This window comes from Anguilla rostrata, chromosome 12 (assembly GCF_018555375.3).
Source record: "Anguilla rostrata isolate EN2019 chromosome 12, ASM1855537v3, whole genome shotgun sequence".
In the NCBI taxonomy this organism is placed as follows: domain Eukaryota; kingdom Metazoa; phylum Chordata; class Actinopteri; order Anguilliformes; family Anguillidae; genus Anguilla; species Anguilla rostrata.
In genome coordinates, this window is record NC_057944.1 from 37,464,753 (window position 1) to 37,488,226 (window position 23,474).

General features: G+C 46.8%; 1 protein-coding gene across 1 annotated transcript; it reads left to right on the top strand.

Moving 5' to 3' along the window:
- The first annotated feature begins 3,243 nt into the window (after positions 1-3,243).
- Positions 3,244-23,227, top strand: LOC135235556 (RAS guanyl-releasing protein 1-like). The gene is made up of 17 exons (XM_064301126.1): positions 3,244-3,684; positions 9,907-10,079; positions 11,065-11,170; positions 11,767-11,829; positions 12,250-12,381; positions 12,700-12,850; positions 15,048-15,221; positions 15,990-16,106; positions 17,818-18,093; positions 18,409-18,489; positions 18,938-19,042; positions 19,630-19,739; positions 20,358-20,502; positions 20,852-20,888; positions 21,984-22,115; positions 22,247-22,452; positions 22,759-23,227. Exons 1-17 carry the CDS (start codon positions 3,665-3,667, stop codon positions 22,918-22,920), a joined length of 2,190 nt encoding a protein of 729 aa, XP_064157196.1. The 5' UTR covers positions 3,244-3,664; the 3' UTR covers positions 22,921-23,227.
- Positions 23,228-23,474: the final 247 nt, after the last annotated feature.

The following is a 23,474-nucleotide window of genomic DNA, read 5'->3' on the forward strand; positions in this document are numbered from 1 at the left end:
AGCTGTAAAACGGTGTCTTCCGGATGAAGACACTTTTTACTGTGCATGTCCATTTAACACCAGTCACTACCACTGAAAAACCTACATACAGCAAACATTGGATTTTGTGGAAAGGTATCGCGCGTCTTGCTTTGCCAAATTAATTATTTGCACACAAGTATGTTGCAAACAACACATTTTGCTTTCCATTTTGCTTTCCCAGTAATTGGGTGAGCGTGCATCAATTATGTCACATGCTTTGGTTTTTCCAATTTTAGAATGCGCGTGTGCGCATGAGTGCATGCATGTGTACGTGTGCATGTGCGCATATACTTTGCTGCCCCATGACAATATATCTGCATGCACAAAAACTACAGCAAAAACCAATCATAAATGAGAAAAAACATGAAAGGCTCTGACCAATTCACTCTCTCACATCCCCCTACATTAATCAGCACAACTGGAGCAGCGCTCAGCTCAGCTCAGGAGGAAAAGGCCAGACTCTGCAGGAATGACACACCCCTTTACAGCAGACACAGATCCAGGCACGACACAGGCCAGAGGCTCACAGTGACCGAACGCCAGCCAGCCGGCCAGCAAACACACGCACGTAATAAACAGACGAATGCATCACCTCACCTCCGCAATCTCCATCTAAGTGTCATCGTCCCTCACTCCAGTTCTATCCCCCTCGCTCCCATCGCCCCTGGCAACCATGTCCGGGCAGCACTGCGAGCGCTAGCAGCTTTTTTTTGGGGGGGGGGGGGTGGGGGGATGTGCTCGGCAGGGCTGACAGGCAAGTTCTGAGCATGCTCACTGAAGTTTCTGTCTGGAGATGGGATGGGGAGGGGAGGGGAGAGTTCAACCTAGCTCCCACTACTGAAAGGTATGCTGGGAATTGGAGTTCTGTTGTTTAGCTCTCCCGTCCCAATACCACAAATTCATCAGATCTGCAGTTCCCATTCCCCACCACTAGATGGAAATGTCTACTAGTAGATTCACCTAGAAGCATAAATGTTGTGGGCAAAACAGTGATTTGAGAAGCATTCAACAAATAAACAATAAATATGGACGTTTGTACTGATATGCCAAGAAATTAGATGTTTACTTTCACAGTTGCTACAACAAGAGAGGCTGGCATTTCTTATGCAAGTCAGATAGATTGAAGGCTCTCTGCAATGACAAAAATGCAGATCAACAAATTACCAGCCCATATCTCCCTCCCCCACCCCCAAGCATGCACGCATACACACACGCATGCACACACGCATACATATGCAATATACCTCATTTACAGACACAGGAAATCTGAGATGTGATATTTGACAGGTTTTTTAGCGTTTTTAGCTATATTATACGAGAGCTTGATAAAACAATTAATGTTTTTTTTGTTTGTATGTTTGCATCATGCAGAGACAAACTTGGCCGACCTGACAGAAGTTAATGTTCCCTAACAATTACAACCTTAATTGGATGATAATCAATACATGCTTAATTGAGAGCATACAGTCGGTCAATTTCCCCAAGTACATTTTTGACTTCGTCTTCTATAAACAGAGTAAAACATTTGGACTATTGTTTAGTATATTGTTGGAGACACCTTTCAATCAGCGCTCTGAAGAAAAGTCTAGATTATAGTCTTTCAGAACTATAATCACTTATCACATAGGCCCACGGGATTTTCTCAGTTTAGCTGTTAAAAAATGAATTTTTGAACTTTGAAGTGAACTTTTCAGTGATGCGATCTGGTACGAAATTGGAAAGCCAAGCTGAATATGGCTGTGTGCACTGAAATACATTTTATTTGACTTGCTAGTTCATTTTAATTCCTTGGCGTGGTTCAGTAGGAAGTCAGATCGGCTTCATCTTCAGCCAAAGAAAATGCATCCCCCCCCCCCCCTTTTTGGTGAAGGATGAGATACAGTAAGTACTCTACTCTAAATTATTATATTAATTATTTTGGCAAGAATATTAAATTTACACAAATGGAACTGATAATAGAGAAATCCTACTGCATTGTCTATTTGCATAATCATCATCATTCATTTTGTGATAAAGGGTCAGAATGCAGGACTATTCACCAAGAAATGACTATGAGACAAGACATTAGGCTAGCGCCAGTGCTCCCTGTCTCTCTCTCTCTCTCTCTCTGGTCACATGGTCCTACAGCAGCACACGCTCCACAGGGAGGGCCAATCAAACACGAGGAGGGAGGCAAGCTGCACGTACACGGCGCAATCAGGACTGCCACCTGTCTATGGGTGAGGGCATTATCACCGCACGCGCTGTCATTGCCAGTGCCTTTAAACAATAAACAGGCCCTGCACACAGGTGATCAGTACAGGTGTTCTGTACACGGATCGATCACCTCTGCGCAACAATCGCTGATCGTGATCGATCATTTCTGCCGGTCTCTGAGCAGTCGATGATGTAATCAGAAACCTCAGGAAAACGCAGTTGGCTGATTTCAGTCTGAAATGAGCGAGTATTCAGCCAGGGTACCGGGAGAGTACTGACGACATGACATCACCGGAACTCGCCACATTTGTTCGCTATGCTGAGTTCGCTCGCTATGTTCACTTGAAATACGATTACTAATCACCATGCTGAATGAAAAGTGGGGACTCTTTCCTCACACCCATGGATCCACCAGGTGTACGCACATACACAGCACACGTACATGCAAGGACACACAAGCACAAACACACACATGCTCACACGCACACACACACACACACACACTCACTACAGGGCCGTGGAGGAACAAGGGTGTCTTTGAGTTCCACTGGCCAGCTGCGTGCTCTGGGAGTAAAAAATCCACAGACACTACCTAACTGTGTGATGAGAGGAAGAGAGAGAGAAAGTGAGAGTGAGAGAGGGAAGAGAGACAGCGTGTGAAAGAGAGGGGCAGGGGAAGAGAGGTATGCTCTACAGAGGGAGAAACCATGAGAAATGAGCACCATTCATTTTTCACTAAATTGCACTGACATAATCTTTAAAAATCAGTAACCCCCCCCCCCCCCACATCTCTCTCTCACTCCACACCCTCATTAGTACTGGTGACAAGCAACTGATGAATCCCTCAGCTTCACTCAAGTACAGACACACTGCTAACCAGTACAGCGTTTCTCACACATAACTCTGCACTCCTGTCCTTATTCGCACCCTATTTCTGTGTCTCTCTCTCTCACACATGCGCGCGCGCACACACAAACAAACACAAACACACACACACACACACACACACACACACACACACACAGTTCCCCTATCTCACGGAGCCAGTTCCTCTATTGGAGACAGTCCGAGGTCGGGTGACTGCTTTGATGCATGCGTCTGTCTGTTTGTTTTTTACACATATACGTACACACAAGCTGTCACACACACCACATCTCTCCTCTCCGCATGACCGCGCAGTTGCTGTGTCCGTCGCTGCCCGAGTCTTCTTCTCTGTTTTTGTGTGCTGGGGAGGCACAGTTCTCTCCAGTTTACTGGCAGCTGAGGAAGAGTGTGGATATCTTTGTCCCCCTGATCCCCGACTCTCAGTGAAGGGGTCCAGTCCCAGACATCCGGAGCAGGGTGCGAAGCTGTAGGATACTGGGTTCCCCTTCAATGCCCCAGTGAGACGAGAGGAGGAAGAGGAGGAAGAGGATAAGGAGTTTGCGTGGATGACTGGAGCCTTGCCATGAACCGCAAGACCAAGAGGTAGGGAGGAAACAGGCTAACGTGCACAGGTTGTGTCTACAGTGTGTGTTTGGGAGTATACACATTTGTGTACATTTGTGAGTGTGTCAGAGACATGCATAAGTGCGAGTGTGTGTGTGTATGTGTGTGTGTGTGAGTGTGAGTGCGTAAAATGTAAACGTTTGCGTGCAAGGACAGGCGTATAAACAAGTGTGTGTGACAGCGTGTGAACGCAGACACATTTGCGTGTATATGTGTTTATGTGCGAGTCCGTGTGTAAACGTTTGCGTGTGAGAGTGTGAGCGTGTGTGTGTGTGAGTGTGTGTGCGTGTGTGTGTGTGAGCGTGTGTGTGTGTGTGTGTGCGCGTGCGTGTGTGCGCGTGTGTGTGCGTGTGTGTGCTTTGTGTGTGTGTGTGTATGTGTGCGCGCGCGTGTGCGCGTGTGTGTGTGTGTGCGTGTGTGTGTGTATGTGTGTGTGTGTGTGCGTGCGTGTGTGTGTGTGTGTGTGTGTGTGCGCACGTGTGTGTGTGTGTGTGTGTGTGCGTGCGTGTGCGTGTGCGTGTGTGTGTGTATGTATGTATGTGTGTGCGTGCGTGCGTGTGTGTGTGCGTGCGTGTGCACACGTGTGTGTGTGTGTGTGCGTGCGTGCGTGTGTGCGCGTGTGTGTGTGTGTGCGTGTGTGTACGCGTGTGTGTGTGTATGTGTGTGTGCGTGCGTGTGTGTACGCGTGTGTGTGTGTATGTGTGTATGTGTGCGTGTGTGTGTGCGCGTGTGTATGTGTGTGTGTGCGTGCGTGCGTGCGTGTGCGCGTGTGCTTGCTCAGTCCAGTAAGCTGCAAAGCGTAACGCAGGGTGTCCTGGTGGTTCTCTCTTCACGTGCCGCGTTTCAGGAGGAAACTATGGCTTCTGCATCCCGTTACGGTGGAGGCAGAGACGCGGAGAGTCAGCGCCAGCGCATGCACGCACGCTTCTCTGTCTGCACACAAACGCAAACGCCTTTGGGTGGGAGTGGCCCTCTCTGCCATAGTGTGTTCCCTATTTTTATTTTATTTATTTTGTCATTTGCTTGCCCCGGAGAAGTGCATTGCAGTGGCACTGACCTTTAACCCTTCCAAGAGAAGGTTTCTCAGCAAGCTTTCTTAAAAATTCTAAATCAGTGTTCCAGAATATCACGTCAGTAGTGCTTGTTACATCAGCACTAGAATGTTCAGTTAAGAACATTCTAATCACGTGTTTCCGATCTCAGGCATTAAAGGGTTAACTGAGCTGTTTGTCTACATGGTGCTTGCCAGCACATCTTTCCCAGAAGGGACCACAATCCACTGCACCATCCTCAATTCCTCATTACGCTTTTCTGAATAATTTGTTGTGGTAAGAGTTCCTCTTACAGAGTTTCATTTTCTATAAATTTTATATTACCCTCAGGTTTAATATTATGGGTAACCTGTGTAGAAACAGAATGAACTAAATTTTAAAGAGTCTAATTTCACCCCCAAACCACCCCCCCCCCTCCCCAATTTGCATTTGCACTCTGCACCCAAACCCATCCTCAGGTAAAACATGTTGGACCTGTTAAATGCGTCCTGCGTTCCCTGGGATGTCCTATCCAGACTTGTAGTGTACTGGGATGGGGGTCAGACAGGGTAAGACTGAGTTTCTGTTTTTTTTTTTTTTTTTGAGGGGGGGGGGGGCACTGCACGCACGCTACACCCCAAATTATCCATGGACAGAATGTAAAGGGTGAAATGGCAGCTGACATAATCCAGTCTGAACAGGGAACACGAGACTTCATAGAGCTCTGTAGGTTCCACAAAGATGTCCTACTCATGGGGAGGGGAGGGTGTTAAAGTATGACGAGCATTGGATCATAAACGAAAAACCTTTTTTCTTTTAAATGACTGAAAACGTGTTTGCCAGGCGAGGTAGTAATTAGTTGTCTTACACAGACATGCCTGTATATTAAACATGTACAAGCACACCCGGGTATGCAGGCAAGGGATTTAAGAGCATATTCACAGCATTACACATTCTATGGTATTCTATGGTTCTTTAAGAGGATTGTTTTTTTTTTTTTATGTGAAGGAAAACAGCTTTGCGAACATTCTTATGACACATTGAGAATGCCATTTTATGGCCAGATGTGTTTGTGGCATGCTTGTAACTGTAATATTGCTATTAATATACACACATCTGTGCATTTTAAGATGATCTCTGACAAAGGACAAGTGTGTGTGTGGAGAAAGCAGGTGGCAGGCAGAACTGAGGTGTCAGAAAGGGTTCATCTGTTGACACACTCACCTCTCTCTTTACTGTTCGGATACACTGTTGTGCGTATAATCTGCAAGGCCTTATCAGATTCCTAGGAAACGAGTTCATGCGGGTGTTAGGGTGGACAGGGTAAATGATGCAAATCGAGCCTTTGCAAGATGGACCGATAGAGAGACCCAGACGGGCCATTTGGCTTTTCATTTATTGAAATTCCGAAATGGGGCAGCCACTTAAATGGGATGGGGGGGGGAAGGGGGGTCGATCTGGGTCACAAAACGACATGAAAAAAATAACACGCTGCATTTAACACGTTCGATAAGTGAACAGCTGCCACTGAACACAGCACTCTGAACACATCGATAATCGTGTCCAAATATGCCCAGCTTCATCTCCACGGCTGAGGGTAAAGTGCTCTTGTTTACGTAAGCCAAAGAGAGTTTGGTTTTTAGCCAGCAAGAAGCTGGCACTGGTGTGTTTTAGCAAGTGAGATCTCCACACAGTCATTCCACGGTTAGCTACCCTATAGAACAGTGGGAGAAAGACCACAAAAAATGTCAACACATATTAATCAGGCAAGCTGAAAGTGTGTGTGTGTGCGCGTGCGTGTACGTGTGTGCGAGTGAGTACGTGTGTGTTTGTGATTATTTGCGTGAGTGTCTGTGTTCGAGTGTGTTGGTGTGTGTGTGTGTGTGTGTGTGTGTGCGCGTGCATGTGTGTTGCATACAAGGAAAATAATGGACCAACAGTTTACAAAGACTGCGAAATGTTCTCTTTCCTGTAAGGCTGCACAGAGATACTCAAACACACATGCACAATGCATATACACACACCCTAGCATAGTCACGGTCGCCAGCCTAATCATTACTTAAAAAAGAGAACAAACTAAGATACTGTGCCGCGGCCTGCAGTGTGTATGCATGTGCGCGCGGGCATGTGGAAGTGCGCGTACGAGTGTATGTGCGTGTACATGTGTGTCCGTACAGTATGTGCAGCGACGTACACGCCCTGTTCCCAGTATTTTGAGTACAAAGGAAAGCGTAATGGGGCAAGAAGAGACGGGTGCAGTCAGGCAGGTTAGAGGCTGCCAAGAGACTGCAGAGCTCCCTGCGTTCAGAACCAGAGCCACAGAGCTGCACCAACAAACACAGAGGAGGGGCCAGAGCTGAGTAACCCACCTGGGGGGCGTGGGGGAAGGGGGGGGGTGCAGAGACAGAGGGTGTAAACACAGAGGAGTGGCCAGAGCAGCCGCGGCTGTGTAACCCCACCTGGGGGGCGTGGGGGAAGGGGGGGGGGGGTGCAGAGACAGAGTGCGCGCAATAAACACAGAGGAGTGGCCAGAGCTGAGTAACCCCACCTGGGGGGATGGGGGGGGGGGGAGAAGGGGGAGAAGGGGGAGGGGGGGGGCACAGAAATAGAGTGCCGATACAGGTTGACAGAGCAGACAGGGCACGGACATGCTAACAGTAAGAGATGGCGCACGCAGTTAATCATTGCTTGTATTATTTGCATAGGCTGCTTTGCTGCTGCTTTTGTTTGTGTTGATCAGATTAACCCACAGGGTCCAAGTTAAACAACGCGGTCGCGCCCTGCTCTCGGAACTGTACTTCCCTCAGGGGTAATCAGCACACTTGTCCCTGGTTACGGTTGTACACTTTGATTTACGTCGCTCCGGATAACAGCGTCTGCCAAACACCCGTAATGTAATGCAGTGCCTAGAGAGAGCACGGAGCATGGAAACCCCAACAGGGTTTACTACATTACATTACGATGCATTACAGCGCATTACACCTCATCCCGATCGCCGGGCACATGCTCTTATTACCATGCTCAGGCTGGAAGGCCGTCAGAAGTTCACTTTTTCCTCCTACGTCCCCCCCGCCCCCTCCCCGTTTCACAAAGCTGGATAACTGCACCCAGATATACCCAGAACCCTCCAAAATCTGGAAGATGGACTGAAATAAAAAGAGCCATTCTAGGTTTAACTCAGTGCACTTATCCAGCTGAGTCAGTAACCTTGCTCTGCGACGCAAGCCCCCAGTAAGTTAAAGTAGTATGTATATTAATTGGGGCCAGTCTTCCGGTCCCCGGTATTGGCCGTTTGTAAGACAGCCTGCTCACGATGGGGAACAAACGAAAGCTCGCAGGTGACTCCTCAAACGCGTCACACTGCCAGTATTTACACGGGCTTCAGCAGTCAAACGTACGCTACAGCCAACACAGAAATCCCCCCCCGATGCCTCTCCTCCACAGCTCTGTCACTGGGGCTGGGGTCACACACACACACGCACACACACGTACGATGCCTCTCCTACACAGCTCTGTCACTGGGGCTGGGGTCACACACGCACACACACACACACACACACACACACGTACGCTGCCTCTCCTCCACAGCTCTGTCACTGGGGCTGGGGTCACACACACACACACACACACACACACGAACGCTGCCTCTCCTCCACAGCTCTGTCACTGGGGCTGGGGTCACACATGCACACACACACGTACGATGCCTCTGCTCCACCGCTCTGTCTCTGCGGCTGCAGTCACACACACACACACACACACACACACACACGTACGCTGCCTCTCCTCCACAGCTCTGTCACTGGGGCTGGGGTCACACACACACACACACACACGTACGCTGCCTCTACTCCACAGCTCTGTCACAGTCACTGAGGTCAGAGATGTACGCAGGGGCCAGATCCAGAAGCCGACTCTGGCCAGCTTTACTGCAGTCTGGAGACCTCGCTCATAAATCCAGAAATCTACGCAACCCAACGCAACGCAAAGTTGTTGCAGAGTTGACTAATCAAACAAGTAGTTGTTCAATTAGTTTAGTATGTTGATTGTAAGAGCACTAATGTTACCTAATGTTAAGCTAGTGTCTTGTGATGGGTATTTTTACTTGTGAAATTTTTTGGAGTTTTGCAAATGGGAAGAGAATTGCGACTGGCAAACAGACACAGAGAGAGAGACAAGCACACAAAGAAACGCAGAAGATCAATGTTTAAAAAAAGACAGTTAAGTTCAGAGAATAGGGAAGTCTTGGCTTGCAGAGGCTTGTCATTCTAAGAACTCTCCACCACATTTCAGCTTCCTGCTAATGGCACCAATGAGAAATGGTGTCCCTTGCAGAACTTAGAGATATTGCTGAAATGCTGATCGATGCAACTGTCAGAGTGCAGGTGCTAAGAGTAGCATTCTGCCATGCGCTTAATCTCTAGTACCAGTAGGTGTGGAAGAAGCCATCAAAGTTTGTCACACCCTAACATTATAACTGATAACCGCTTGAACAAACACACACACACACACGCACACACACAGGAAACAGGAAACACACAAAAGGGAGGCCTCACACAGGAAACTCTGCCCGGACCAGAGCTCTATCTACTGCGTCCTCTGTACTGTTTAGTGTTCCACTGTGTACCGTTTAGTGCATACTGTTGAGCATGTGACAAACAGTATGTGAAAAAAATGAGAGAAAATTACACCTACTTAACTTTCCCACCCAGTGTTCTCAACAAGCATTTACAATAGTATGGACGGGCGGCAATTCGGACACAGCCAAGATGAACAAACGAATACGAAGAAGAGCACACACAGATACACACACCTGTGCACAGTAACACATTATTATATAACCAAGTTGGGAAAGCTAACAACAACAAAAAAAAGGTTTAATATTTAAGCTTCTACTGCACAGGATCCCCCATCACTGCACTGGTTCATTGGATTTCTACTTGGGTCAGAGGGATAAGCGCCCCCTACAGGCCCACAAACACCACTCCCAGAAAAAAAAAAGTTTGCCCAGATCACCAATCCAAGTGCTAGCCAAGGCTACACGCAATTAGACTTCAGCAGTCTGACATGACATAAACACTGCAATAATAAAATCATTTTATATGACATATTGACGTGCGTGTGTGCGCGTGCGCGTTCGTGCGTGCGTGCGTGTCCCTCTCTCTCTCAGGAAGTCCAGGCAGGGCAGCCTGACCGTGGCAGGGTCCCAGCGGGCAGCACACAGGAGGATGACCTGTCCCACCCCCCAGGAGATCAACCAGGCCCTGCAAGGCCCCCGTCCCACCCCCCCGTCCCATGGCCTCTCCCTGGAGGAGCTCATACAGCGCTGTCTGCACAGCTTTGGTGAGAGAGAGGGGTGTGTGTGTGTGTGTGTGTGTGTGTGAGAGAGTGTGTGAGTGTCAGAGACCAGGCTGTCTTTAGTTTGTGTGGTTCTGGGCTGTGCTTAGTTTGTGTGGTTCTGGGCTGTGCTGAGTTTGTGTGGTTCTGGCCTGTGCTTAGTTTGTGTGGTTCTGGGCTGTGCTGAGTTTGTGTGGTTCTGGGCTGTGCTTAGTTTGTGTGGTTCTGGGCTGTGCTAAGTTTGTGTGGTTCTGTGCTGTGCTAAGTTTGTGTGGTTCTGGGCTGTGCTGAGTTTGTGTGATTCCAGACTGTGTTTAGTTTGTGTGGTTCTGGCCTGTGCTTAATTTGTTTGATTCTGGGCTGTGCTGAGTTTGTGAGGTTCTGGGCTGTGCTCAGTTTGTGTGGCTCTGGCCTGTGTTTAGTTTGTTTGATTCTGGCCTGTGCTTAGTTTGTGTCGTTTGTGTGGTTCTGGGCTGTGTTTAGTTTGTGTGATTCCGGACTGTGCTTAGTTTGTGTGGTTCTGGGCTGTGCTGAGTTCCGGGCTGTGCTTAGTTTGTGTGGTTCTGGGCTGTGCTGAGTTCCGGGCTGTGCTTAGTTTGTGTGGTTCTGGCCTGTGCTCAGTTTGTGTGGCTCTGGGCTGTGTTTAGTTTGTTTGATTCTCGCCTGTGCTTAGTTTGTGTCGTTTGTGTGGTTCTGGGCTGTGCTGAGTTTGTGTGGTTCTGGGCTATGCTGAGTTTGTGAGGTTCTGGGCTCTGCTCAGTTTGTGTGGCTCTGGCCTGTGTTTAGTTTGTTTGATTCTGGGCTGTGCTTAGTTCTGGGCTGTGCTTAGTTTGTTTGATTCTGGGCTGTGCTGAGTTTGTGAGGTTCTGGGCTGTGCTGAGTTTGTGAGGTTCTGGGCTGTGCTTAGTTTGTGTGGTTCTGGGCTGTGCTGAGTTTGTGAGGTTCTGGGCTGTGCTTAGTTTGTGTGGTTCTGGCCTGTGCTGTGTTTCAGACTCAGAGGGGAAGCTGGGCAGGGGGGCGCAGCTGGTCCACATGACGCTGATGATGCACAGCTGGGTGGTTTCCTCCCACACCTTTGCCCACAAGCTGCTCTCTCTATATCCTTCTCCCACTCCCTCCCCCCCTCACCCACCAACACTGTTTAGCACTGCAAAAGGGTCCAATCAAGGAGCTGAGCCCAGCCAGACCTTCTCTAAGCTTCACCTCCCAACACTGTTTAACACTGCTGTATCATGGTAATGTTTTTAAATAGGTACCATTTCAATAATAGGGAAAACACCAACACTGGTTCAGTCATATATTAAACCACAGTAATTCATGTCATATATGGATACAATTATTAGTCATATTCAGCTTTTTTGGGAGGGAAGGGGGTAAATTCCATTTTAATTTTTATCAATTCAGGAAATGAACTTAGTCAATTCAAAATTTTAAAAAATGGCCACTGCTCTCTCTGAGGCTAAATGTAATCAGTGAACTAAATTGCGATTCGTTCTGTGCATTGAGAGAGGTGGAATGTAAAGGACCCGCAGTACTGCCTGACAGGGCTGCCTTGGCGTCTGGCACGTTCGGTGTGTGGTGGGTAAACAGAGTCTCAGGTGACCGTGTGTGTGCGGCGCGTACACACACACACGCGCGTGACAGCGTCGCGACGATCACCTTGAAGCGCGCCGTCCCTCCTTGACTTCCTTACCTACGAGGAGAGTCCCGAGGAGATGAGGGAGCAGCGGCGGACGCAGATCTGTCACCTCCTCAGGTAAGAGCACCTCCCTCTCCACTCCTCTAACTGAGCCGCCAGCCACACCTGGCCCTAATACTCACCCTTTAGATGCTAAAAGAACCTCCCGCAGATTACTCACAATTTAAAAAGAAAAACCAGTTCCTTGAAAAGAAAAAAAAATCCATCAAGTTACTCTATGTTTTATTTTAGTAAAATATTTTGTTTAGTATCCATACCATTAGTATCCATACCTATAAAGCATTCAGATTTTTCAAACCTTACATATATTAACTTCTAATTAACTTCTGTAGCCTCTGACCACATATATAATCAGTCATTTTTCAGTCATTTTTCATTCATTCATTCATAAATTCAAGAGATCGTTTCACACACCATTCACTGGCTGAAGGCGAGGCATCATCACCCTGGCAACCCTCTCCACTGTTCCCTATCCAGGCATTGGGTGAACAAGTTCCCAGCAGCCTTTGAGGCAGACCCCCTGCTGGAGCAGGAAATGGCACACCTCTGGAGCCTGGTGGGCACAGAAGGGGAGGAGCCACACTGCCTGACGACCGACACCTCTTACCTGTGAGTGACGCCTACCTGCGAGGAAAACTCGGAGGGAGTGGCCAGGCGATGAGTGACATCTCTAAGTTAAAGATGGGGGTGGATAGTGACAGGTGTGGCACCTTCTACCTGCAGGTGACACACAGAGAAACAAATATAATTCCACCTGAGAGCAGGCTGTTCAGCCCATGTAGAACACAAGAATACATGATGTGAGATCTAAAAATGAACTGTAATAATCTTCCAAGCACTTGATCAAACTGATTTTTGACCACGTCTCTGGCGCCTGACCTGACCTCTCTGTTCCTCACATTCCTTCAATAACCCCTGCTTCATCAGACTCTCCAGCAACCACCCACCGATCCCCCTGCAAGTTCCCTCCCCCACTGTGAAGAAGAGGAAGGTGTCCCTCCTCTTCGACCACATGGAGCCGGACCAGATGGCCCAACACCTCAGCTACCTGGAGTTCAAAATCTTCTGCAGAGTCTCAGTGAGTGTAACTGTCCCATCGCAATAAATACTACTGACTAGCTACAACAACAACAACAAAAAATCTATGCAATGCTAAATGTATTGTTTTTTTGTGTTGGTATGAACCCAGTGCAAACTGTGCAAAATAAATGGACTCTGTCAGTGTGCAGTGTATCAGGATACTGTTGACAGTCACACATTTTGTGTGTTTGACAGTCCCTTCTTTAACTGATGTGTTAGATCAACTAATTGCCTATATAAGGATCACAATTGATCACCAAATGTGCTAGAAGTTAGGTTACTGTAACAATCCAAGGCCTATACTGACCCCACAGGGATTTAGATGGTAATGCATTTATGGTCACTTGCCCATGATAAACCGGTTTAGCATGACTATTTTTTTCATACAGCGTCTAAAAGAACACGCGTTCATGTGAATGCACTTTGTACGACAATGCGGATGAAGTACATCGTTAAAAATAAACAGAACACAATAAAAAATAATTTGTATTCAACAGCAAAGCCCCGCCCCCTCCCCTTACCGGCGTTCCTGCACAGATCACACGCTTTCCAGCCCAGTCGTGGGACGCAATGTCGTTTTTTGGCTGACGTTATTTTGAATTAATTGGTTGGTGAAAGAGGACAAACGACGGTAGGAAAATCGCTGAATGAGTGCAGTCGAAGGGGGAAGAGGACGACCATTACTGAGTTGAGTCGGTGCTGCATGCGCAATGAAAAGAGAAACAAGCGCCCGACTGGTAACGAGACGTAAAAGACAGCATCACCGAGAAACCACCCCCTATCATGCGCCGTTTAACCTAAATGGACCCGTAAATGCGACTTTAAAGTAAACACTCAAACTGCTTGTTTCGTCCCCCAAACCGGGTTCTTGAGTTCACGTCTCTTTTTCATTTAAAACCACGCGCCACGTATCGCCCTCCCATCACCTTTTTTGAGGCTGTGCAAAAAGTGGGGAACCGCCCACAGTTGGAGTTCACCTCCACCAACTCCACCAACATATGAAGTAAAATGCAAAAGAATCTTCGGGAGGAGTAACGGACCAATCGGTTAACAGAAATGCGTATGAACCAGGGATAATTAAATATTGTTTATTATAATGCTTGGAATGAACCAGGTAATCGCAAACGCAATTGTGTATCCATGTAAAGCGAATGTATGAGATAACGCGGTTGTGGTGTGATTATCCGTTATTATTAATGATGTAAAATACGAATCTGGTAAAAAAAAAAAAAAAAAAAAAGAAAAAAAAAGGCCTGAGAGTAAAGTAACCTGCTCAGCATATAAAATAAGTGCATTGTAAAGTTCCAGACCACTCACATACACTATGGGTTCTCATTGCTGAGTTTCTATCATATAACGAAAAGTTCACAGATGGATTGTGTAGGTGACCCTAGCCCTGGGACCAGGGGCGCCGTAAGGGGGGGTTGGGCAGAGTTAGGACGATTCCAAGGAGGCCGTCAAAACTCAAAAAATATTAGAACACCAAATTTTCTGGGGCGCTGGGGTCCAATGTGAGCCCCTCCCTGGGACACTTAACAGTTACGCTTACTCAGTGATAGACAGGTGTGCTGAAAACAGATAGGCCTGTTCAACCAATCACAAGGTGCTCATAACATGACTGTCCCCACACCAAAATCCACGGGCAGGGGTACCACCAGGGATTTAAGGCCCCATGAAAAAAAAACTCACATTAGGCCCTGCCCACCCCAGGAAATCCCATGTTCTAATATTGTTTTGAAGGCCCATGTCAGTCAGTCAGGGCCCTTGTAATTGTCCTAACCCCCCTCGCCCACACATCGCCCCTGTCCACAGGCATAGCATTAGCACTGGTTAGGGCTAGCGAGCGCTGGCTAGGGTTAGTGAGTGCTGGCTAGCGTTAGCGAGCGCTGGTTAGGGTTAGCGAGCGCAGGCTATGGTTAGCGAGAGCTGGCTAGGGTTAAAGAGCGCTGGCTAGCGTTAGCGAGCGCTGGTTAGGGTTAGCGAGCGCTGGCTAGGGTTAGCGAGCGCTGGCTAGCGTTAGCGAGCGCTGGCTAGGGTTAGCGAGCGCTGGCTAGGGTTAGCGAGCGCTGGCTAGCGTCAGCGAGCGCTGGTTAGGGTTAGCGAGCGCTGGCTAGCGTTAGCGAGCGCTGGCTAGCGTTAGTGAGCGCTGGTTACGGTTAGCGAGCGCTGATCTCTCTGTGTGTCGGGCTCTGCAGTACCTGGACTTCCACAGCTACGTGGTGCGGGGCTCGGTGAGGGATAACCCGGCCCTGGAGCGCTCGGTCATGCTGTGTAACGGCGTGTCTCAGTGGGTGCAGCTCATGATCCTCAGCAGACACACGGCCCAGCAGAGGGCCCAGGTCTTCACCAAGTTCATCCATGTGGCGCAGGTAACACACTCACGCGTGCACGCATACGCACGCACGCATACACACACGCACACACATACACACACACACAAACACACATAAACACACGCACACATACACACACATGCACACACATACACACACACACACACATAAACACACACACACCACACACACACACACACACACACACACACAGAAACGCATACACAAACACACACACACAGACACACACACACACAAACACACACACGCACACACATATACACACACACGCACACACACACACACACACACACACACACACACACATAAACACACACACACATACAGACACAGACACGCATACACAAACACACACACACATAAACACACACACACACACACGCACACACATACACACACACACACAGACACACACACACACCACACACACATACATGCACATACACAGACACACACGCATGCGCATACATGCACACACGCACACGCAGACACATGCACACACACAGTCACATACATGCATGCATGCATGGACGCAACATACAGACTCACACATACAACACATACACACAACGCACACACACGTACACACCAAGCAAACACACATACAGGCACATGCACATGCATGCATGGGAAGGATAAAGTATGTTTGTCCTTCCTGACACACTTTCCACATCGTTGGGATTAAATAACAAGCAGCTCTTGTACCCCCATGTCTCACACTCTCTCTCATTCTGTCTCTCATTCTGTCTGTCTCTGTCTCTCCTTTTATGTCTCTCTTATTAGAAGCTGCGTTCTCTGCAGAACTTCAACACTCTCATGGCTGTGATAGGGGGTCTCTGCCACAGTTGCATCTCCCGACTCAAAGACACAGCCAGCCTGCTGCCTCAGGATGTCACCAAGGTCAGTCGCAAAGGTCAGATACCAAGGTCAGGCACCAAGGTGCGTCACCAAGGTCAGGCACCAAGGTCAGTCACCAATGTAAAATACCAATCTCAGATTCCGGCTTATCCTTTCAGCTTGTGCTAAACCAGAAAGGGAAGAGAAGTAACGCTGGAAGCATTCTAGTGTACATTCCTGCTAGAACAAGAACAAGATGGCTCATCATCAAAAAGGCAAAAGCGTATTGTTCTCTGTGCTGTGTCCAACTGCCATCCAGGATTAGATGGCACAAGCAGGTTGTTTTAGTTTCTGCAGGATCATGTACCACTCCTGTAATACTCAGCCGAGTGTAACTGAGCCATACCCGGTCTGCCATGTGCTACTGACCTGCAGTTGCCCCCCGTCAAACCTGTTCACCTGTGCGGTCTGCCTGTACATTAATTTACATCACATTACACTACATCAAACCCACTTTGCAGACACGCTAATCCAAACCCGCTCACGGTCCTTGTGCTCTCGGCAAAACAAAAATGCGGTATCACCAAAAAGGTACAGAGGCCCACTCACAATCAGTAAGTGTCGGGTTAACCTGAGAAACAGCTATTTTTTATCATGATAAAAGGAAGTGCCGCTAGACAGGTAACATAGCTATACCTGTAACATTATTCAGAGCACTGTTGCCGCACAGCAAAAAGGTACAAATCCTGATCTGGGCCTTTCTGTGTGGAGCTTGCATGTTCTCCCCGCGTCCGCGTGGGTTTCCTCTGGGTACTCCGGTTTCCTCCCACAGTTGAAAGACATGCAGGTTTGGTGAATTGGAGAGTCTAAATTGCCCTTAGGTATGAGTGTGTGAATGAAATGGTGTCTATGCCCTGCAATGGACTGGTGAACTGTCCAGGTTGTATTCCTGCCTCTCGCCCAATGCATGCTGCCTTTCTCCAAAGAGAGAAAGAGAGAAAGGGCATCTGAAGGGGGTCAGGGGAGCCATGGTTAATTCGGAAGAGGTGAGTCATGTAAGGAGTGTAACCAATGATTGCTTAGTAGAGGCTTGTTGCCGTTGTCGTTGCTGCTGTGGTCTTTTTTTCATCAAAGGCTACGAATCACAAATGAGCTTGTAAATGCTTTTATTTGAATATGGTGTTTTTATTGCCTCCGGGTATAGGTGAGTCGTGGCTTTGATCCCATTAGGAAACTTGATCTTGAATAGTATCCATTGTTCATGCACAGTGATGTGTTTACTGTTGCTTCCTGAGCGCCGCAGGGTGTGGCTTGCATTCAGCAGCCAGTTCACGCTCAATGGGCTAGGCCTGCAGCGTTAGCTGTGCAACCAGCTGTTTTCAAATGACCAATCAAAAGCATTCGGCAACGGTGAAAACCAGCACTCCCTGTTCACTGGCAGGAATCTCAAACAGCAGTCCCGGAGGGCCAGTAGTGATTCTTACATCAGCATTAGAACGTTCAGTTAAGAACATTCTAATCACTGTGACCTCACAAGTTATAGTGCAGCCAGTTCCAGCCTTGGAAACAAGGTGCATGGTGACTATAGCCAATGCATGACATGTGGAAACCCTGCGGAGAGTGTGGCCCTCCAGGACTGGAGTTTGAGATCCCTGGACAAGGAGTGAACAGCGCTGCTCTCTTGGGTGTGCTCGCCTCATTCTTCTCATTTCTTTGTGTCCTAGTGGTCTAAACCGGTTTGCCCCCCCACTCCACCCTCCCTCCACCCCCACAGACGCTGAGCGAGCTGACGGAGCTGCTGTCCTCTCGCGGTAACTACAGGGCGTACCGGCAGGTGTACAGGGAGTGCTCAGGGTTCAAGGTGCCCATCCTGGGGGTGCACCTCAAGGACCTGATCTCCCTGAACGAGGCCCTGCCAGACTACCTGGAGGACGACAAGATCAACCTGGGGAAGCTGCAGCACCTGTACAGCAACATCGCCGACCTGCTGGCCGTCCACGACTGCACGCCCCCCTTCCAGGCCAATAAGGATCTGCTGCACCTGCTGACCGTGAGGGAAGGGGGGGGGGGGGAGTGGAGTGGGGGAGGGGAAATGGGGAATTATTTGTAAATGTTCTCTGTGAAACAGGATCTGTGTATCGCTCCGTGTAATGTTCACTCTGTGAATGAAGGGTGATTGCAATGCATCATGGGCTGTGTGTCTTCAGTTATGCTTGCTGTTCAGACTCCTGTAGAGTAAATTTAAAGTTTTATAGACTTTTTTATGTGCATGGTCCCTGCATAGAGTTGATTTTAACACTGAGAATTTTGCTGCAATGTCTGTATGCCATCTGTGTGACCTTTGACCTGTGCCCCCACTCCCCAGCTGTCTTTGGACCTGTACTACACGGAGGATGAGATTTACGACCTCTCCTATGCCAAGGAGCCAAAGTACCCCAAAATCCAGGTGTGCAAAGTGTGCAAACTCACAGTAAATTGGGGTAACCCTTACCTATATTTGGGCATCCATTTCCTCTTGCATGTAGATCTAAATAATTCGTTTTGCATATCTAAAATTCCTTTAATGCTGGTAGCAGCTGAAAACACTCCCACAGATCCTTGAGAATATTTCACCAAAACTTGTTTATAACAGAAACTTATGAAATGTATGAAAATTATTTTTCTGAATATTGGTTAAAATATACATTGTATATCAGCAGGAAGGTGTTCATACAGTTTAAGTATTTGAGATAATTATTTGACCCATGTCTGCTCAGTTGTCGGTGCTGTGGATGTCACCAATATGTGAAAAATAATAACAATAATAATTCATTGAACACCAAGGAAACAGGTATGGTGTTTCATATTACATATGATAGTACAGAAGCTTGTACTTTATCTCTCTGAATTTGCAGCCCACCACCCCAGTGAAACCCCCTGTGGTGGGAGAGTGGGGGTCAGGGGTCACGCCCAGGCTCGACCCCGAAACCATCTCCACACACGTCAAATTGATGGTGGACGTGAGTACAAAAGGAGCCTTGCAGTGTCAAACAGCAAAACCTGTGACACTCTGCTTTTATGACCAGAGCATGGGAACGTGCTTTATGAAGAATACATCGTTGTATCGCTCAGTCAATTCCATTTCAATTCAGTCAGTCTGGAATATTGATTGAAGTTCTGTTCATTCATTGGGAAATGCCCAATAAGTACATTGGGGATTTTTCAATTATTGTATACTGATTATTAGTAGTAATGTATACTAGTTGTAATGTATACTAATTTAAAATGAAATTTCTGAATTGACTCAATTGAGATGCAATTGGCCCTAGCACTGGCCAGTGCTATGGTTCATTCTTTAACCCTTTGAAGAGTTGGTTTTTTAGAATGTTTTTTTCAAGTCAGTGTTCTAGAACTCCATGGCTTTCACTTGCCTGTAGTGATTGTTACCACAGCATTAGAATGTTCAGTTAAAAACATTCTAATCACATATTTGTGATGTTACACCTTAAAGGGTTAAATAGTGCATTCGGTACTGATGAATGGTGGAGAAACTGTGTTCTGGTGTAGCTCACTAATGTGCTCACTTGGTTGCGTGTCTCCCCTCCAGTCCATAATGAAGAACTATGACTTGAACCAGGATGGATATATTTCCTTAGAGGACTTTGAGAACATTGCCTCCAACTTCCCCTTTTCTTTTTGCAAGCATGAGAGTGACAGGTGAGAGAGAGAAAAATGGACAGAGATACAGACAGACAAACATACAGACAGGAAATTAACCAATGATCTCTGATATGGCAAAGCATAGCATGAGCATTTTTCCATACGGCAATGCAAGGCTTTTCCAATGTTGAGGGCAATAAAGAGAAAGATGCATCATGGGAGACAGTAGCTTCAGTAAACTGAACAGGAAGTTTCAGAGAAAAGTCAATTTTCATTTATTACTTTAAATCTCAGCATTTAATACTCATATCCAGGGAGACTTGCACAGAATAAAGGTTTGCATACAATCCATTTGTACAGCTGGCTATTTACTGAAGCAATTCAGGTTAGGCACTTGTTCAAGCTAATCCAGCTTGGAATTGAGCGCACAGCCTTTCATTTTAGCTTGGGTAAGCTTTCGTAGTACAATGAGGGCAAAGAGCAACATATAAAGCATTCTCAGGCCTTGTTATTCCTCTTTCATGGCAACAGTACTCTGGCAGTAAAGACTGGGTGTGACTGCCTGACAATAGGATAGAAATTGGATGTGGATAGAGTCAGGAGATGTGCGAAGATGATAAATGGTTTTCTCCATATATGGTTGTCGATCTGACTCTCTTACCCTCTCTTTAAAAGGGAGGGGGAGATCAGCCGGGAAGAGATCACCTCCTACTTCATGAGGGGGATGTCAATCTGCGCCAAGCTGGGCCTCAACTTCCTGCACAACTTCCACGAGGTCACCTACAAGAGGCCCACTTTCTGCAACACCTGTGGAGGCTTTGTGAGTGTACAGCTGTTGTCTTTATTGGTTTTAAATTTCCAAAACAACTAAAACACATTCCTTTAAAAGTTAAAAATCCATAAAGAAAAATAACCCAAGACAAAAATAGTTTTAAAAAATTATAAACAAAATTTCTACATTAAGACAATCAAGGGATTACCTATTTTTAAATCAATAAACATGAATACATACACAGTACCTAAAACACAAAACCACAATAAAAGTAAAAATAGATATATTCTTGAGAGTGTACAGTACAGTACGGTTCCAATATGGCCTCCAGTGTGCGAGCTGTATGTTTGCGCTTTCCCTCACTCATCCACACCCCTCTCTGTCTGCTCTCTTACAGCTGTGGGGGGTCATTAAACAGGGTTATCGGTGCAGAGGTAAGACGCACCGTCTGCAGCTGTGCCACACCAACTTCTAACTTACAACATGCGTTTCTAAACTGTCAGACATACTTAACCGTACGCTTAATGAGCAATTAATTTTGTAGCTGTAATATGGGCATTTGCTGAAGATAACGAGTAAATAGCAGAGCTCTTTGAAGGCATAACGTTGCCTGACATTAACTTTAATTTGGCACGCTTGTTTAAAATGAGCATACGATTCCGAGCATGCAGTCTGGCTGCTTCTAAAAACGTGATCACAGCAACAGGTTATATAACGGTTGATTTACGAAACTGCTATTGGGGGAAAACCGCTTTCGGGCGAATATCTTCGTTGCAACAAGTTACATGTATGTTAGCTGCCACAGATTATTTATAGTTGTGATGTATTGTCTGCCTTGCATTATTTTGACTGACAAGGAAAACCGCTGACATTACCTTCTTTGCTTTTAAGACACAAGCAAATACTTTTTTCTCGAACAATTGACAATAGTTCTACTATCACGTATCAGAGTCACCTCGATCTAATCTGCCACTTCCCAGAGCAGAGGGCACTATGCGTTTAAGTAACCATAGCAACAGGTTATTCACAAAACCAGTAATTTAGGTTGATTATGCGGATAAAACGCGTCTGGCGAATATTTTAGTTGCAACACGTTACATTAGCTAAGCATTTTTTGGGTGCAGTATTAAGTTTATAAATATTAACGTAGCGCAGTTAGCTAGTCTATGTAGATTAGAGTGAATGACAGCCGACTGGCTGCTATATCTAGCACTTCATGATACTGACAGCTAAATGCGCTTTTCATAGGATGGTATGGCGATTTGAAATGGAAAATTCTTTCACATGCAAACTAATGATGCATTTGAACCAATGAAGCATAGGTCAAACATTATTCGTACAATTAGTGTAATGGTAAAGTAGTAAAGATGCAAATGAATTACCATTAATAGAGCCATTTGGTGCTTAGTGCAAGGTGGTCACACACACTGACTGCTAAATAAAGCTCTCTGGAAATTATGATTCATTGTGTGTTGACGTTTGCTGAAGTTCTTCATCCAGCATAATCTCTCTGTCTCTCTCACTCTTAGACTGTGGGATAAACTGTCACAAACACTGTAAGGACAAAGTTGGGCTAGAGTGCAAAAAGAGGTTCAGTGTTTCTGGGGGTTCCTGTCCTTGCACCCCCAACCCTGACACCAGGCCCAAGATAAACAGCTCGAGTGAGTTACCATGGTTACCGACCCAGTGCATGCACACTGAGATATCTCCTTTACAAACAGTAGGTAGACTTATGAATTTGCTTCCATGTCCTATCATCCTATACAGAAAACCTGTGTTTGTTTCTGAACAGGCTCAGAAGAGGACGCCTTTGTTTTTCCCCGTGGTGAGGAAACAGATCAGGCTGAGGACCGCTCCCCTCCCTGGGTTGATGGGAAGGGGAGTTCCCGGATTTCACACCGGGCCACTCAGACAGAACCGGGGTTCTGGACCCCGGGACCAGTGGACAGAAGCGGGGGAAACTTAAATTCACACACCCCAAGATCCCCTCTTGAGAAGGTACTTGACATCTGTAGGTGTCTTCTGGCAACTGAATCTCTCACAGCTCTGCATGGTAATATAACATCACCATCACGAGAATTTCTGATTTCCGATTCCAAAACTGTGGTTCGTTGGAGGGGTTGAGGTGGTTTGTGGGATGCAAAATGGGCAAAAATAACACTTCTTTCCACTGACATTCACCCCAGTCAAACTTAATGCTACATCTGTTCTGGTGCACATGCACTTGTGTTATTTATTTAATTTTTATTTGGATAAATCACAGCTTTTTGTTTTCTCCCCTCCCGTCCACTGCCCTGTTACCAGGACAAAGCAGCTCCGTCCCCTCCCACGTCTCCAGGGCAGGAGAAGGTTCCGGAAACTTCAGAGAACAGGTGCGCGCAGGCGACAGCTGTGCCTACACCTGCTCTGGTGGAAAACATGGAAGAGCTACGGCTGCAGGAAGACCGGAGAAAAGAGCCGGATTAAGTCTCGAGCACACGGTCATGTGACTCACAAACTAAAACCGATGGTAGAAAGTGATGTGATGCTTAGCAAAATCAAATACTCACCGTCTCTCTTTCTCGCTCTCATTCATCATCTTAATTTCCATCTTCCTTTCTTTTTTATTTTACAATCTCATCTCATTCACTGCCTGTCATGTACATTGGAAATTGCGCCTCTGGTTATGAATGAACTTGTTTTCTTTTGACAAAAGACAAAAGAACAGTTGTTGTGGATTATATTTATTTTATGTTCATCAATTTCTGACAAATGAACCGTTTTATGAAAAATCCCTCTGAGCCTTATGGTTATTTTTGTGTGCACTGTTTTATTGAAGCAGAATTCACTTTGTATTGTTGATGGCTGCGGTCATTATGAACAGCCGACGGGCAAGCTTTGAAAGTATGGGCCAAGTGGCACTGTGTAAAAATGACAAGCATGCATAGCGGGGACCTCAATCTGTTCCCGTTAGCCCATCGTGTCTGTGGGTTTTCCTTTCAATTGGCAATTGGCAGGCAGTTTGGACCTTAGAAATAAGG

Bases quoted from the DNA above. Each gene is read 5' to 3' on its own strand.
- LOC135235556 (XM_064301126.1), top strand. From the start codon at position 3,665: ATGAACCGCAAGACCAAGAG. The intron at 3,685-9,906 runs GTAGGGAGGAAA...TCTCTCTCTCAG, and splicing joins ATGAACCGCAAGACCAAGAG to GAAGTCCAGGCAGGGCAGCC. The intron at 18,094-18,408 runs GTGAGGGAAGGG...CCCACTCCCCAG, and splicing joins ATCTGCTGCACCTGCTGACC to CTGTCTTTGGACCTGTACTA.